The sequence below is a fragment of the Colletes latitarsis genome, chromosome 2 (assembly GCF_051014445.1).
Source record: "Colletes latitarsis isolate SP2378_abdomen chromosome 2, iyColLati1, whole genome shotgun sequence".
In the NCBI taxonomy this organism is placed as follows: Eukaryota; Metazoa; Arthropoda; class Insecta; order Hymenoptera; family Colletidae; genus Colletes; species Colletes latitarsis.
This window is the reverse complement of record NC_135135.1, coordinates 15,512,989-15,530,968: the sequence shown is the minus strand read 5'-3', so window position 1 is coordinate 15,530,968 and position 17,980 is coordinate 15,512,989. Positions and strand designations below refer to the sequence as shown.

The 17,980-nt window shown below is 43.2% G+C and overlaps 1 protein-coding gene across 2 annotated transcripts in view; it reads left to right on the top strand.

Annotated features, from left to right (window-relative positions):
- The window catches only part of If (integrin subunit alpha inflated), a 72,723-nt gene that overhangs the window by 15,748 nt on the left and 38,995 nt on the right, over window positions 1–17,980 (top strand). For both annotated transcript variants that reach the window (XM_076783739.1, XM_076783738.1), the window contains exons 2-3: window positions 3,628–3,749; window positions 7,683–7,801. In XM_076783739.1, the coding sequence (XP_076639854.1) occupies window positions 3,628–3,749; window positions 7,683–7,801 (241 nt within the window). The remainder of the gene's footprint in view (window positions 1–3,627; window positions 3,750–7,682; window positions 7,802–17,980) is intronic.

Here is a 17,980-nt window from a genome sequence, read left to right as displayed (position 1 = left end):
AGCACGTAGCAAGGTCGTGGCATCCAATAAATCTAAACTAGTCGAACATGACTGACGCGCTACCGTGTACGGTTCGCAAATACCGAGAAAAATTGTATTTTCATTTTCCTCGTAATTTCGCTGTAAAACGCTGCTGTTGCGCCCTGGCGTGCAGGTAATGCTGCATTCGTAGCCACATAGTGTTCTTTCCGAACGACACGCAGCTATGTTGTAACTGATATCGCGTTCCGCGAATTTCAAGCATATTTGCATTGTTCGGAGAATGCAACTATGTAGTTTATTCCTGGGATACGTTCGTACGGTTCGTACACCGTGATCAAAATTTAATCCGAGCTGCAACTCTTTTTATTCTGACGTTTTCTTTTTGGTCAATTTTTAGTCGAAGTGAAGGAAAGAATTCGAAAAATGTCGATCGTTCGAAGCAAGGTTTTATTTCGAGTTGTACGAGAGAGATAGGGTTTCGTAATGCTCCGCACGAAATACCCAAAGAGAGAGAAAAAGCTTCTGTTGAGTTTCGGAGTGTATTGTCTCGAGTTACTAATAAGGCAACGACGATTACCTTAACAGGGAATTGTTTCCAAACCTGACACTCCCATCGAGTTACTTAAATGGCAGCTGGCTTCAAACCCGTCATTTTTATCGTCAGCCGGTCGGTGCCAATCAAATAAAAAAGGCATCTAAATTGTTCTTTAAACTGGACCTGGCATTGTAAATCAACGCAACTCGACACAACTTTCCCTCGATGTCAGGTTGCTTGTCCTCGGTTAACCTGACTCTGGTGGCGGTCCATCTTTGCCGCCTACTGTAACAACCGAGAGATTGGCTCACCCGAATACCGTTTACGAGAGGTGATAACGTGGCTGTAGACGAGGCTAAAGATTGGGTAGAAAGGAAAAGAAACGGAGAAAATTTGTATTGCATTGTATTAAAATTGTAATTTGTAAAATACACGTAATACAAGGACGTCACCGGAGACGGATGGAAAGGAAATATCGAGTCTCGCGAGCACGGGGGGGAAAAAAGTATAATGATAGCGAGAGAAAAGAAAGAGACCTCTAGGCGTTTGTATTCGCGGTATCCTGTGGGACCGGTTCGCCCCTGCATTCCCGTTCTGGTGTATGCGTCACATATCGGCGACTGTAGTTCCTCACGGATTGCAAATAAAAAAAAAAAAATCACACACACACAGAAAAAAAAATGCAAATAAAAGAAAAACGGTGTGGGCGAGCTTAAGTCCTCGTCAGGTCCGACCCACGGTTTGCTATTAACGCGGCACGTCCGCGAATCAGTCGGACATCGAGGTCGTAAATGTATCGAATTTCGTCGGCCAATGGCTTCGTATAATGTTAGGACGGCGAAAATGAATCCCGGTTTCTCGATTCGATGCTTCATTGTTAGGCCTTGAAGCTCTCCGAAATAACTATACGCAGCTATTCGCGATTTTAACAGTCGAGCCCTGTTCGAGGTACGTAAACTACGACTAATTTAAGACCGAGATCTGCTTTTGTTTCGAAAACCAACGAACCAACGTTGGAACGCGACGAACCGTGATTAAAGTAATCGGTCGTGTCGCGCTATCGCGAGTCTCGATCACTTCTTTTCGGTTTAAAAATGTGCGTGCAAAAAAAATAGTTGAATTATTTATAAGCGTCGAGAAAGGTTGACTGCTCTGTAATTAATTATAGCGCGATCGACCGCGCGTTGCCAATTATACGTCTTCCATCCGCTCGGAACGAAACCTGTGGAAATCTCGATTAAAGTCTCGGTCACGTTAATTGATTCATCCGTGTAATTTGCCGCTCCTTGTCGTTTATTGTCATCGCGGCGACTGTTCGCGATTCCGGCGGCGCGTTGCGCAGACTTACGAATCGCTTACATAACTCGCATAATCGTTGCTCCTCTCCTTCCAGGCGTTTAACGCGCGGCGCGTTGCACGCGTGTGGGACTTTTACCTACACGCAGCCTGTCGCGTTGCAGCCTAGAAGCTAGAGTATGCCAAGGTTGCTCCGTAAACGATGATGTTTTTTTTCTTTTACGTCTCAAACGACGACGGAGGAGTTTCCTACAAAAGATCCTCAGTCGCATTCAAGTTCATCTTATGTCGAGCGTAACGAGACGAACGATCACGCATCGATGTCTCGCGACCAGAAACGGGCACAATTTTATTCGTATGAAAGTAAACGTATAGTAATTCGATGTATTACAATCGCATTCAGTTTTTCTTTTCAGTGAAATTGTATAAACTAAAATCAAAGAGTCGACACGTATAAATTAATGTTATTTTTATTCGTACGGGGAGACTCGCTTAATCACGTGAATTTTATTTTGAAACAAATAATCGATAGCTTTTATTCGAAGCAAAGAACGGTCTTTTGTCCCCGACGAGATTCGACGGACGTATTCTTCATGGAGCATGCCCGACGATAACACGTTTCGCATCATTTATCAACCTCCGCGAAGGCAGCGATATCTTATATTATCTTATCTTTCCTGTTAGATGGACCATCGTTTAATTATGAGCTTAAAAGTAGCATCGTCTTAACGAATGCCGCAACGCGTTCAATTATTTTAACGATCGCCTCGTCTGCTAATTGTCTATTGTGTTTATTGACTTACGATTTAACGTTTGGCCCACTTTTCTAACGAAGCGTTACGTGCCTCCAATACTAAACTATCATTAGAATTACTAGAAGGAAATTGAAGATTAAATCCAGTATAAATTCGCTGGATTTAATTTGTTTGATAAACATTTCTGAAGCAAGCATTATTTGTTGAATTTCTTAATGAGTCGAAACGACTGGGCAATAGGTACGTAAACGAGCAACTCGAAGAACCATGAGATTTCCAAACCGTCGACCTTGCTATGTATTACATCCTTGATTACCTTGAACTTTCCCGACGAAAGTTTTCTTCTGAGCGAATATTTGCACGGACGACTGTATCTCGTTGCAACAAACTGATCCTTGTCGTTTAAGAGCTTTTTTATTTGTTAGAAATAGCAGTACGTTTTCTTATTTCGAGAAAAGATTACATCCTTGTATCACATCCAAGTATTACATCCTTGATTACCTTGAACTTTCCCGACGAAAGTTCCCTTCTGAGCGAATATTTGCACGGACGACTGTATCTCGTTGCAACAAACTGATTCTTGTCGTTTAAGAGCTTTTTTATTTGTTAGAAATAGCAGTACGATTTCTTATTTCGAAAAAAAGATTACACTTTTAAGTAATCGAAATAGAAATTACACGCATTTCCTCGATTTAGAGTTTCGCTAGAACGGAACGATCGCGGCGTGGTTGCGTTCCGTATTTCATCGAACGAATAAAAATTTGCGGTAACAAGTGTGTTACCTGGTTTAATAACTCGTGTGGTTGGTCGGATCAGTTACTGAATCTTGCGCCACTGTTCAAAATAGCTCGTGACCACTGACCTCGATCTCGGAAATACGTTCGCATCATCGTCTTTCTTTAACGATGCGATAATGAACGCGAAACGATGACCCGTTAATATTACGAGCGGATCGGAATTATGCAACTCCCTCGTACAATTTTTATTTGCCCTTTTAAAGGCCTCGCGCGGCTTTATTACCTCGTGGCATTCACGTGACATCGACGTTTCCTTTCGCAGGGCGATCGTGGGTGCACCGGAGGCCAAAACTCAGCAACCTGGCGTCTACAGAGGCGGTGCAGTTTACAAATGCGACATCGCGGCCGACGATCGATGCTCGGTGATTCAGTTCGATACCAAAGGTGAGGATTTACCATCGTTTTCGAAAAAGAACGTCTCTGTTTCAGGTACGAGCTATGGCAAAGTTGCTTCCACGGGAATTTGATGCATACAGCGTTCTTACAGAAATTCCATCCACCGTTAAAATTTTTCAAACAAAAAGGAAAATTCATCGAGGTGAAATTGCAATTTACTTTGGGATTTTCGAACGTCTCCTCTGGATTGGATTTCGAGATTCTCGTACGTTCTGGAATCTCGAGTAGCATATAGTCTCATATTGTACGATGGGAACACGAACGGATTAACTCTTCACAGTCTCCACGGTCTCAATCCGATATCAGTTTTCCGGTTCTTTCTTTCGGTTGTGCACTTGCCGTGGGCTTTGAAAGGTGCCTGAACACAGTGTTGCTAACGAGGGCTCGTATCTCGTGTTCCACGGGCTGTTCGCAGTCGCTGACCCACATTCTCGCTTTCCACCCGCTGTCAGAGCCCCCGAGGAGCTTCGTAATCTCAGGAACTGCGAAGTAACCGGCCGACTGGTTATAGAACGTTCTATTCCTGTCGACTTTCCACCCACCCTGTCGTTGACCCTTCCATCTTTCAAGGCTTTGTATTCCGCGGTTGTGGATATCGATTGCTCGTTCTATTTACGATTTTTAAGCTATCCAAAGGTATCTTTTCCACCCTTGAGTAGATTATTGCGACCGTTGAAGCCCTCTGCGAACTGATGAAATTATTTGAAAATGTATGCACTTCTCCATTAGTTCATTATTTCTTAAATGCTTCAAAGGAAAGTTAAAAAATAATTCAGTCGAGACTGTGAGAGTCCACTGAAGTGTTAAGGTCGATTATATCGAAAGAAACAAGATGTTCGGTAACGAGAGATCTAGAAAAGCTGCGCACGTCTCGATCCGCGCTTTATCTCGATCCGACACCTCGCGGGATCGGTTCAACACGCTTCGCTCGCGATAACGCGAAATCGGCGCTGGTGATTGTCGACCGATCGCTTTCGAGCAGTCAATTACTTTCGCGCCGACAAATTGCGGGCCCAGAATCGTGCACGATCGTCGCGATACGAGCGGTGCGGAGGTGCGCGAGCACGTCTAATTCGCGCCGTGCATGATTCCACTAATTTGCATCGGCGCATTAGCGTCGGTTCGCGCGAACCACGGCCGGCAGATCGTATCGCGCGCGTGATTATTAATTTGAACGGTTGTCTGCGCGGAAATTCATGCTCGATCGTGACTTCGCGGGGCTGCCTTTCCGCTTTGTCCGCTTGTTTGCTTTGAAAATTGATTCATTACCGCCTCGTAGTCTCGAGATGCGTTCCTTTCGCCTCGGGTACTCCACGACGAAAGACTGTGATCGCTTCGTTAGTTTGCAAAGCAATAATTTTACGTCCGAACGCGTCGAGTATAACTATCAATGTTAGAATTGGGGAGATTTCAATCGTAAAAAGAATAGTCAAGTTACTTTTTCTTTTTGGTGAGATCTTTATTATTTGTTTTTATTTGGCCGAGACAATGGTGTTCTGAAAGTCGAGACCACGCTCTTCCCTCGTTCTTATTAACGCAGAAGAGCCCTCGCGACGATAGAGAAACGTTTTCACCGACAACATACACAAGATCATGCTTCACGGTACGTCCAATTAGTCGGCTCTTTTCCTTAGTCAACGCTGCTCGCCCGGACACTTCGCTTTGATCGATAATTAGCTCGGTCGAATGCTCGATCTTGTCTCGATCTTATCCAATTACAGTCGTACTCGATAGTCTCGGCCATTCATTACGGTTTCGCTGCCCTCGTACGCGCTGATGGCCGACCATTTCGCATCGAATTCGGTGTACCTTTTAAGCGCGGAATTATCTCGAACATATCGCCTCGCTTGTTTCTAATGGGACGGTAATTTGCATTAAGCGTCGCGTGGTAATCGTTTCGTTTTATTTGCATCTAATCGATTTACTTGAAACTGTTTTCATACATCGTGCAACGATACGCGTGATACATCTGTTCGACGTTCGTGAAAGATACGTCGAATGGAAACGATTTAATAAATATAGAAAGCAACGTTTTTATGGTAATATCTCCTATTTCGACTGATTGATATATTTCAGGATTTTTTTTAACCTTTTAATGTATTATTGAAATAATACAATTTAACGGGCAATGTCTTGTTTACAAACTTATACAGCTAAAACAAAAAGAAAATATTAAAATGGTACAAAATTTAGAAATATAGTACAGACATGTAAATATAAATACATACATAGCTGAAAATTATAAGAAAATGGACTGCTCTGTCGTTCTGAGGAATACATGACTATAGTCATCTCACGGACATGAAAGGTTTTGTCAGCATTTTTCTTTCCCCAACTTGCTCGTATAATATAGAGAATGTAAAGTGTAGATATTCGTTACACGAAATATGGAAGTATGAGAGGTATTATTTTGTTAGCGTAGATCATGGTAACGACCGATGGCATGTCCGTTCCGTGGCCGGGATCGATAGATCTCGCAACGCGTTCAGCTGCCAACCGCGCTCCTCTGTCCGTTCCGTATCTTTGATTCCGTTTGCGTACGAGGAAGCGACTCTGAGATCTCGTGCGCGGGTCTCGGAGGTCACTCACTTCTTCGGGTACTCGACCGAAGACATCTCGAGGAACTCCTTCAGGTACACCCCACAGAGTGTCGGAGTGGCGCGGTGGGCCGTCTCGAGAATACCGGGAACCCGGCGCGCGGCGCGGCGTTCGCGCAAGAAGCAGGCTCTACCTAATACAGAAAACCGTAAGGTCGTTCTACCTACGGCCCTGCCCCGTCGAAGGTTCGGCATTTCTTGCGGGATGCCACCTGAGGAACGTTCGGGGAAGGTCGGACGCGTCGATGAGCTCTCTGGAACCTGCGCCGTTAATTGACATCCCCTTAATGAGAGCGGTAATCGATGAAAATAATTGGGCCGCGATGAACGCGGACGAGTTTCGCTCGTGCGGCGACGATTATTCATAATTGGATACCCATTAGGGATCGCCCGGAGTTCTCGGTTTATCATCGATTTTAATTAGCAAGGCCGTTTCACTCCTGCCCGTGGATCGCGTGTATATCGATGAAGTCGATTTGAACGCGTCGATACGGTCGATTAGGGAGATTCGTCCGGACGATCCCGGAGATATCGATATTTTTCTTTTCACGGGCCTGGTATCGCGGACAAGTATTTTGCCCATTCTGTATCGTGACAGAATTAACGTTAGAACTATAGATTTACGCGAATTTGATTAAAACTCGTAGAATTGTTAATTAGACGAATCGAAATCTGTCCCCGTAAGTTATCGGTTTTATGATGTTCGCTGCAATATCGTCGTGAATGGAAGGCTTGTTGGAGCGTTGCCTTTAACAGTGTTCGCGCATTAAGGGATGGGAAGCGAAGGACAACTTCCCTTTAAGGGCCAGGCTTGACCGATACGGCTAACGGGTTCATTCCGTTCGCAAAATCGAGGAAGAAAAGTTCAGGGTGTACTTGCCGAGAATTCTCCACGGTGACACCTGCTCGAAGCTGGTTTTTTAGAGGAATACTTGGATGACGCATTGCAACTGTAGTTCATTGGAAGTCGTTTCGTTTCGCTGCACGCTTGTACGACGATTGAAAGAATACGTTTCGAATATACATCTTGGACTAAATTGGAAAAACGCGTATCCTCGGTGTGGTTTTAATTAAAATCTCTATAACAGAGCGATTGTTCGAAATAATTGATTCGTTCAATCCGTGATTTATTGTTCTTTCTAAATTTCCAACACAACTTCAGTTTCATAATGTGCTAAGAGATTGTACGGATCTAAAACTAGAAGAAAGATATCTCTGAAAAATAATTGGAACGTTTCACAATCAATGTAGAATGCTTTGTAAATGAAAAGTAAACGATCTGGTTATCGTAATGACTGACAACAAATTCTCTCTTTGGTTGCAGGGAACAATCGTGCTCGAAATCCAAATGTGGCGGGCGGTGTAAGTCAGATCGACAATAAAACGCTTCAGTGGTTCGGTGCCACGGTTTCAGCCTCCCTGAAGGATGGAGGGCCTATCATGGTGAGTAAATCAAAGTAAAATGTTTTTCTAAATATTTTTTGAACGTAGAAGCATAGTTATATTTACGTAGCGTGGAAAAAGAAGATACGCAGTAACGCGTAACGATTCCACGAATGCTTGCTTTTTACGCCACAGTGATATTTACGAAGGTAACACCAGTTACGAATAGATGAAGGGGTTTTGTGAGAAATTACAAGCGCGTGTTCCCAGAGGACTTCTATTTCAGGAATGGAAAACAAACGAATTCCCGTTTCGTTCTGTTTCCGTTACAACGTCCACGCGTCCTGCCGTTATATTGCGCCATTTTGGCTACTTTGTTGATTGCGGTGAATTTTAACATTCCCTTAATTAAACATTACCAGAAAGCAAGCAATTATTTTATAGTAATTCGTCGCAACAGTTTTTATTAAGAAATGTTAGTACTAAACTTACCGTCTCTTCATGTATGCTCATTTGTATACCATTTATATACCTGTATACAAATTCAAATTTATTATCAATTAAATAAACAATTTATGATCTAATTTTGTCGCACACTAGTTGTATAATCAATAGGAATTGCTGAAATGTCTTTGAGTACGTAGCGTCAAAGTAAATGACAAAATAAACATAGAAGACAGCATAAATAATAATTGTTGTTATGTTCAACGGATAGAGGATGAAATGCCCTTTAAAATGAGCGTTCGTACGAGTCGATAGCGTAATTAGTTTCGGAGATATGAGGATTTTAGTTTCAAGTCGATGCGGTGGCTAGTTTCGGAGATATAAGGGTTCGAAGCGTTTGTTTACGTCGCGAGGTCAATGAACGTTCACGACGGCCTTGCCAAGGTCGTTGTCCGCACGTGCTCGTAGTAAATAGTAAACGTTACGTCACGACTCACGAGCGTGCGAGACAGAGAGGTCCGGCGCGTTAGACGGAGACAGAGATAGTCGAATTAAAAAAATTACCATTTACATAAATTACGATATCTCCGAAACGGGAAGTCGGATCGACAAAAACCAAAAACCATTTTAAAGAGGAAGCTTCACCGCTTCTAACAATTACTCAATTATTGATAAAGCACGAGTGGTTTTGGAATTGTACGCATGTAAAGTTTTAATATTTTTAATACGCGTGAATAGGCTATTGTACATGCGGCGGACAGTGCGATGGACGGATTAAAAAAAATTACCTTTTACATAAATTGCGATATCTCCAAAACGGAAAGTCGGATCGACAAAAACCAAAAACCATTTTAAAGAGGAAGCTTTACCGCTTCTAACAATTGCTCAATTATTGATAAGGCACGAGTGGTTTTGGAATTGTACGCGTTTAAAGTTTAACTATTTTTAATACGCGTTGTTAAACTGAAGATTTTCTCCTTTCTGCTTCGTATTAACGAATTAACCAGTCTATGGTTTAAAATTTATAGTCCATGGACACAAGAGTCTATAATAAAAATTTCATGGATTTTCCAAGGGGATTAGTTTGCGTTTTTGGGGGGTCCCAGTCGCATTGTGCGTCGCCACAGCTGCGTAGATGCGTTTTGCAGTGGTGCAACGCGAGTGTGGTCCGGATATCAATCTAGTGCGAAGATCTCTGCCCTTTCTGGTGGGCCCGGGCCCTTTTTTCCCTCCGAGATGCGGGCCGGTCTCTATGATGTACTGCCGCCCTCTTATCTTCACGTGCGTTGCACTCGGCCGCGTGCGGTCAGTTCTATTTCGCACGCATGTGTGCATGCGGATCACGCACGATTGCGGTGCGTCGAACGGGATGATTGAACGTACGAAAAGAAAGGAAAGGGAAGAACCGCGATGCACCGACTGCCATTTTTCAGCCACCGTTCTTCCCCGACGGGTTTTGCGGAGTTTGTTTAGAGGTTCATAATTGGATCCAGAATGGCGGTCATTTCATTTGCGGCTACTCCGTCAGGCTTTCACGATTACAGTTTTATTATCGTAATTATAATTCGGTGTATTTGTACAACGATGTTTGATCGTCGCTAAAAATAAGAGACTAGAAGATTTCGATGCGATTCAATTGCTTGGTTTCAATTTAAAGAAATTATGTTTAGACGCAAAAAATCGTGCAGCCATGTCTTTTCTTTTTTCACTAAATAAACTCGCATTTCCATCCAGCATTGGGACTGTTGTTGGTTCGTTTTTTCGCGACCATCCAATCCAGCGATGTTTCTTCGACTTCTTCTTCTTCTTCGTACTTCTGTTCTCTTTCGCGATCCGCCGACGTTTCGAAGATACAGCTCCTTGATTGCTGCCAGATGTTTCGCGCTTCCGACCTTTCTCTCTTTTCTCCTTTCTCCAAATAAGAGAAACGAGCCTTTTTTTGCGACGTTTCGGACGAATCTTTGCCCCGATCGGGACGAACAATGACAAAGTATCAACATTCGAGTTGTTCGCCAGATTTATGACGGTAGTCGAGTGCAAAGGGTTAATATTAATATTAATACGCGTTCTCGATTTCAGGTTGCTGTTTCCATACTATCCTTCTGGTCTTTTCTCACAGTTTTCATAATCGTTATTTTTTGTTTTCATTATATATTTCTTAGCGACGTTAGAACCTTAAATTCAATACACCCGCGCGCAGAAGTCTATTCTTCGCATTCCTCAGGAAGCGGTTTATGCAAATTGGAAACTGGTCGGTGGATATTCAAAGGCGTATTGCATAATTCTCTCCTTGCACGATCGACGATAATATCGCCAGTTATTCCTGTCAAACAGAAGCGTGTATTCACGCGTGCATTAATAAAGGCCCGACGCTGAGGTTCTTGCATGCTACCTGATGCATCCGCGTGAATTACTTCTATCCAGAAAACGGACGTCCTGCAGCGATCCTCAGTGGTAGAGTCCTACGATTGACGTTCCGGACGGTGTCCTTCTCTGACGCTATTCCATCGATTATCCTTGCTTTCAACGACGCATATTAAAAAGACAATTCGTCAACAATATTCCTTAAGAAGCAGACACTGCAATTTGTCTTTCTCGATAAGTCTGAACATTTTACGCTTGAAAAGGTTCCGAAAATATTTGTTTCAAACAGTTCTGATCGAAGCTGGTACTTCTATTCAGAATAAAAGCTCGTTTATTCTGATTTTATAATTGGTTCAACGAGCAACGCGTTAACCCTTAAGTGGATTATTGTCAATGTAATTGTTTGAAAATTTATACATTTCTCCATTAGTTCATTATTTTTTTCAAAAGAATGTTGATTTCCATTTACCAATTTGGTAAAAATCAACGTTAAGTGAAGTAATTCAGTGGAGATTGAGAGTCCACTCAAGGGTTAAGGAAAGTTTCCTGACATATTGAAAAATGCGAAGATAAGAGGAATCGAGAATTTTCTGAGACTCGGCGTAAAGTCGCCAGTATTGGAATTTAAGGAACGGTATTTATATAGTGATTCAAGTTTTTGTTAATTAATAGTGTGACTGAGTAGAAGCTCCGTCCTGTCTCCTTTTACGACCGGAGATGGATACGTGAGGTTCATATGTAATCTTGCCAAATGCTTCGACGCGTCGTCTACGGTGCTAAAACGACACAGCGGAAAGAAGTTATTCCCGTCACGTATAAGTGACGTCTACCTGCAAGTTTGATGCACGCCGAAAAGCGGAGATCGGCCCCCGGATCCACGGAGACAGCCACGTTAATTAACTTGAATTATATGATTTTCTCTTCATCGTTCCAACTTCTTCAACGATCCATTTTATTTACGCTAAATTCCATTTCGATATCACAGTCCCTATTTCGTATTCCATAAATGTCCCAGCAAATATCTCGTATTGTATTATTTTTTATTCGCGAGTTTTCCGAGTTACGAAGATTTAGTTTTCGGTCGAATAATTGGATCGTTCGCTCCCAGCGATTTCGACGCACGGCGTCATGTATCCTCGAGGGGAATCGCGATTGACCCAGCCACGGTGAACGAATCGCAGAGCGTGAAATCGTTCGCGGCGAAGTTCGAGAACGTCCAACGCTCGTTGGCCGCGGAAGAAATAACTTCCCTTACTTGCGCCACCGGTAATTACTTATCTTTAATTCCCGTGTCGCGGCTGCTCGTTGGCGACTAGAGAAAGCGAGAAAGAGCCAGCGCGGAAAAAGCCGCGCGGCATTTACCGTGGAACGTGCACTCGCATTCTGGAGTAAGTAGATAATTCCCGCATAATGCCCGCGACCCGGAGGATGAGAATGTTGCGGCGACGTTTCGTTATGTGAAACTTACGCGATGATGGGAACGATAATCGTCGTTAATACCTCACATAAGAGACGCACCTCTTATTTATAACCCTTCGAAAATACTCAGACGTCGAAGGAAAAAATAGTCGTCAGATTTTTTAAAAAATTATCGAGCGTCCATAGTCCACGGTTTAGCGTTCCCTGTACACGATGCCCTGAGAAAGCATGTTAAAATCGAAGGGTGGGGGACAGAGTTGGGTCCTTCCCATGTAAGAGGCGGGCAGAAGAAACCCAGCGAAGAAAGAAGTATCCCCCGACGAGACAAAAACTACCGGCATCGGGCGCGGGACGCTCGGACGGAGGGAACAATCGGCGACGATAAAATACGATGGAGTCACCGCGATAAAGCCGCGAGCGTCGTGAATCCTCGTCGGGGAATCCTACCCCGGCGGGGACGCATCGATTAAAAGTTAAAAGCGCGCGTTATCGGGGCCCCAGACGAGCGTCATCCCCGACCCCGACGACCCAACCTGAGAGCAGAGTCTTGTACGAAATTCGCGTTCGAAGTTCGCTTTCCGTTCGATCGCGACCTTTCCCGTCGACTCGTTTCACGGCCCTTCCTCCCCCCTCCCGGCGGAGGGCTAGCCCTTTTTGGGGATACGGTTCCCTCCGCGAGGCCCCCGGGATCGATGGGGCCGAGGTAGATCGAACGTTTGTCGGCCGCCGGAATGGAAATACCATTGTCAGAGGGAATCGACGGGACAATGTTTGAGAAATTCCCGTGGCCGTGCGAGAGATATTGCGAGAAGCGGTTGATCATTCTGTCTCCCGACCAGGGGGTGCGGATTTCTTTTTTTTTCTATATTTCGTTGCGTGTCCCCTTTTAACGCTGGAATTTCTTTAGGCAAGGTTTGGGTCGGAATCGTACGCGGGTGAATCGAGGGGGTATTCTAGTCTAGAATTTCTCGCGTTCTTTGGAATTCAAAAATTGATTCTCAAACAAAGTTACGGTCATTTATTTTTGCTGGAATCGGTCGAGTCGATTCGCGCGAAAATAAATGCTCGGAGGGTCTCATCCAGCGACTCTTCCGTCTTGCTCCTGGCGAGATCCTGCCCGGTAGGAGGAGACCAAGCAGGGAGGATAATCCAACGGGCAGACAATACGCATTCCAGTCGCGTGTTTTGTCGACGGGACAAATTGCAACGTCCGTTAAACGATCGCTTTTTGCCCGCGGCGGCCTTTCGTGCCCTTAAGACCGTTCGCATGGAGCAGCTACTTTGACCGATTCTAATTACGATCGGTCGTACCGTGACGGAATCAGAACCGCCGGACAGAGAGACGCTATCGTGTCGCTCGCAATTTGCCGATGGCACCAATAAAGGGATCGCGATTTAATTCTGTGTCGAAAATACGAACGCGTTCTTCTTCTTCCTCGACCATTTGTACGGTCGTTACTTTTTCAGCTTCGAATCGAATTTAACTCTTAAGTGAATTATTGGGGCCGCTGCGACCCTACACAAGTTTAAACTAATATTGTATAATTGTAATTTTAAAAACTTTCATTGATACCTTTATTAATATTACCTATAGAATTATTCTTCCTTCACACGAGTGCAAATACTATTTCTTACGTAACATATATCAGTGTAATTATTTGAAAATTTATGTAATCCTCCGTTAGTTCATTGTTTTTTAAATGCTTTAAAGGAAAGTTGCTTTCCATTTACCAGTTTGGTAAAAATCAATATTAAGTAAAATAATACACTCGAGATTGAGAGTTCACTTAGGGGTTGAAGGAATTCGTTCAACGGATTCTCGATGATAATTTTTCTGATTAGAAAAAATTTGGTTTTAAAAATAACGATTCACCATACGAAGGATAAAGTTTGAGTTCGAGAGAAGGTGTTTCAAACGTACCGCGCGACAAAGTTCGAGTTACCAGTGCAAAAGCAAAACGGCCACCCTTGGCGGGAGTCAGTTTGTCGCCAACGGCGTTTACATCGGTCCCCGTAATGTAACTCGGTCTTTAGCCATCAAACCTTACACGAGAACAGAAGGGGGCGCGATAACTCACACCTTTCTCCTCGGAAATCTGAAATATTGCCGCCGTATCCGCGACCAGGCGGCCAACATCACGGAGAACGCATTCAACGAAACGGCCCCGGAGTCTTTGTTCCTCTGACAAATCCTCGGTTTCGTTCGTCCCGAGATTTCCCACCAATGCGATTTCGCGTACGTGTAACGCGCGTACGTAGCCACTAGACCGTCGCGCGATGTATAAATAAGGCAGTGACTCAGAAGGTGCGCAGGAGGTGAGTCAACCACGAAACTGAAGCGAAACGTGTCTTCCGTGCGACCACCTCCTATTCTCGTGACGTAAATATCCGTCCGTGGCGTCGATCCGTTATCCTGTCGCGGCCGAGAAAGACGAAGGGGGTGAAACCAGGTGAAAAATATGACCAGGGGAGGGAGGGGGGCGCGCGAGGGACAAATTTAGCCGGAATATTTCATTCGCGTAAAACGGCTGCCCCTTTTTATCTTCCGTCGGACCCCCGTTTAACGAAACGCGAGTATCTTTTTTACGCTCGAAACGGAGAATCGCCGGTGGACGGTGAGTCGGTTAGTGGGTGGTAGCTCATTCGAAGCTTGTAACGTCGACGATTATTTATTCCTCGGCCCTCTCGTCTGCTTTTTCTCTGGCCCAGTGTGCCTTCGGTCGTGGGGACCTTTTTACGTGGTAGAAACGACGGCGTTGTTCGTTTCGAACGATACGTCGAGAGATTTTTTTCGAATTTTAGAGACAGTGATTTAGTAAACGGTAGCAAGGGATCTTTCATTTTGATAAATATCTTTGTGTTTAATTTTTTGAATTTTTACTGATTTTCATCCCTTAACTCTTTGCACTTTTCCTCGAACACCTACCACTAACTCAAGCATACATATCTTTTTTTTTAATTTTCCGCTTACGTATTTTGCCCTACATAATCACTTTGAAACAATATCGTTGTGTTCCCTCACAGGGTTAAACAGGAATATCTGTACCAAGTTTCGTACAAATTGACACACAAATGTGGGTTATTCGAGTTTCACGGAAAACCATCGGCGATTTCACGGGAGCATATCGGCTCCCTTAACTTGAAATACTGTGACGATCTATCCTCGTTGGTTAGGTCTGGTTGCAGCCGACCCAAGATGACCTCATTCACGCGCAAGAATAACTTATGCCCGGCTGGTCCGTTCGTTCGTGAACGAAGGCGTACTCTACGCTTTTTCTTCAAAAATTTATCGAGCATCGTCGAACGGGACGACATTGCCCACACTTTATTCTTCACCGATCTTTAACTACTTTTTTTTATTCGCATCGATCTCTCAACGACCGTGAAAAACACGGTGGCAGAGCAACCTGCTGATTAGGGTTGGAGTTTAGGGTTAGAGTCTTATTCATCAGGCAGCAGGTATCTTAGTCTTAGAATTTTTTAAATTTGTTTTAATATTTTTCCCCCTCAAGTTTTTTTAATTCTCTTTCATCCCACTTTCTCTTAACGCTAGAAGTACGAACAATTATGGAGAAATAAATGCTTATTTATTCTCTTATAGAAAACCACAGTAAATTTGCAAAAATCCAGTCGATTAAATGTGTAACAATTTATTTAGAAATTATCATCGTAGTCTTAACATTCCTTAAATTTGTTTTAGTATTTCTACATATTTTTCCCCCTTAAAGTTTCTTGATCCTCTTTCGTATCAGTCTTTCTTACCACTGGAACTACCAACAATTATGGAGTATTTATTTGTATCAAAGAAATTAAAACGATAAATACCTTAAGCAATAAATGGAATTAAATAAATGTTTATTTATTCTCTTATAGGAAACCACAGTAAATTTGCAAAAATCCAGTCGATTGAATGTGTAACGATTTTTGTTAGAAATTCTGAACGGGTCATTTTGTCCAGCTCGGAAGTTCTATTGATGCGGATTGTCGGGACAGTAAATAACAGGAAAAACAATGGAAAGGAAAGACACCGAAATGCAATCTCCCCCGTAAAGGAAACCGTATTTCCCGGTGTGCAGGGACTTTTACCGCGAGCCAGAGTTCCCAGCCGCTTACAATGGAAACGCATTAAGTATTGCGGGGGAATATTCCAAGCGATAAAATAGTGGTATATTGTTTTAATTTACGGTGCCGTTTCGCCGCGAAAGATACGGTCCTACCATTATAGCGCCGCTTGTCAGCGCACTCTTTGAACCCCGGGGAATTTCCCGCGCGCACACGTGCGTTACACGTTTCGAACAATAAAGGTCAAACGCGGAAAGAGTTTACGGGTAGGCAGTGGGACAGTTTCGTTTGCCTGCTACCGATCGTTCGCTCGTAAATTTCGGCAACATCATAAAGGCACTTGGGCCACGCATGGACCTCCCATTTTCCCTCGGAAAGTTTGTGATTTATTTTCCAACCCATTTCCATGGTCGCGTAGATCCATACAAGCGCTGGTATTCGTAAATAAATCCTTTTTCTGCGAACAGATTTTTAAAAAATTAAATAGTATACAGGGTGTTCGGCCACCCCTGGGAAAAATTTTAATGGGAGATTCTAGAGGCCAAAATAAGACGAAAATCAAGAATACCAATTTGTTGATGGTGGCTTCGTTAAGAAGCTATTAACGTTTAAAGTTCCGCCAATACTGAATTTTTTTCTCGAAAGTGGGTAGGATTTCGGGGGTAGATTTATTCACCAAAAATTATTGCAATTGACCCTCGCAACCGAAAATAATTTTTCCAGAACGATTTGAAATATTTTAATTTTCTCGAAAAATTTTACACCTTCTCGAATTTTTTTCTCGAAAGTGGGTAGGATTTCGAGGGTATGTCTAATGCCCAAAAATGATTGTAATTGACCCCTGCAACCAAAAATAATTTTTCCAAAACGATTTGAAATTTTTTAATTTAATTGTTAATAACTTTTTAACGAAGCCTCCATCAACAAATTGGTATTCTTGATTTTCGTCTTATTTTGGCCTCTAGAATCTTCCATTAAAATGTTTCCCAGGGGTGGCCGAACACCCTGTATAAGAATTTGCTTGTAATTAAATCGTACATCAAGATCGAGAAGCTATTCTGGTTTAAAAGATCTATTGTTGAGCTCTTTTTGGAAATTTTTTGCAAAAGAAATTTGGGTAATTGAAGATTGAGGAAAAGTATAATATATAATATGCAGGTATTCGGAGAGTGGTCTCTCGCTTATGATAGGTCGTGCATATGTGGTTGACGATGAAGAATGAAATAAGTTTCATCGTGGCAGGTTGCTATTTAGATAAGCTCCTTCCGCTTTATGGTTGGAGAGATAATCTTTATCCCGTCGAAAGATAAATACGATTGCAATATTTTGTAAAAGGATACGGTGGAAAGTTTGTGAGTGAAAGGGTAACTCTGAAAAGAATCATTGATTAGGTTGCCCCGAAATCGTAGATCTTCAATGAGGGGAGAACGATCACTTTCGATCATCTTTTCGGTAACAGAAATTTAGATAGTTTACTTTCATATTATTTTCCCCTAAGTACCTTGTACTTTCCACGTGGTTGCCCTTTTTTCAAGGGTGTTTTATCGCAGTATTTCCCAGGTTTAAATCTTTTCTGGTCTGGGGTTTCCCTAGCCTGAATCGCACGATTTATGGTATAATTCTTTCCCCGACGCTTGAAACTTCGTTGAAAACTTCAAACACGGTTCATTTTATTTGTCACTTATTTCTTCGGGGACTGAGAAAATTTAATCAAAAAGAAATCGGTCGACGCGTGTTCGATAGCAATCGAAAAAGCTCGAATCGTTCTCGCGCGCGTCGAAAGGCCGGTCGGAGGCGGTTCGGCTGAAGACATTAAAAGAACCGTGCCATTAGCCCGGACTTAAGTTCTTTCGAGTGGTCGTTTTAATGAAGAGTGAACGCAGATATGGTTAGCGCAATCACGCCCAAAGAATACTGCCCGTCGTTCGAATTGTTATTATTGCCCTTTCT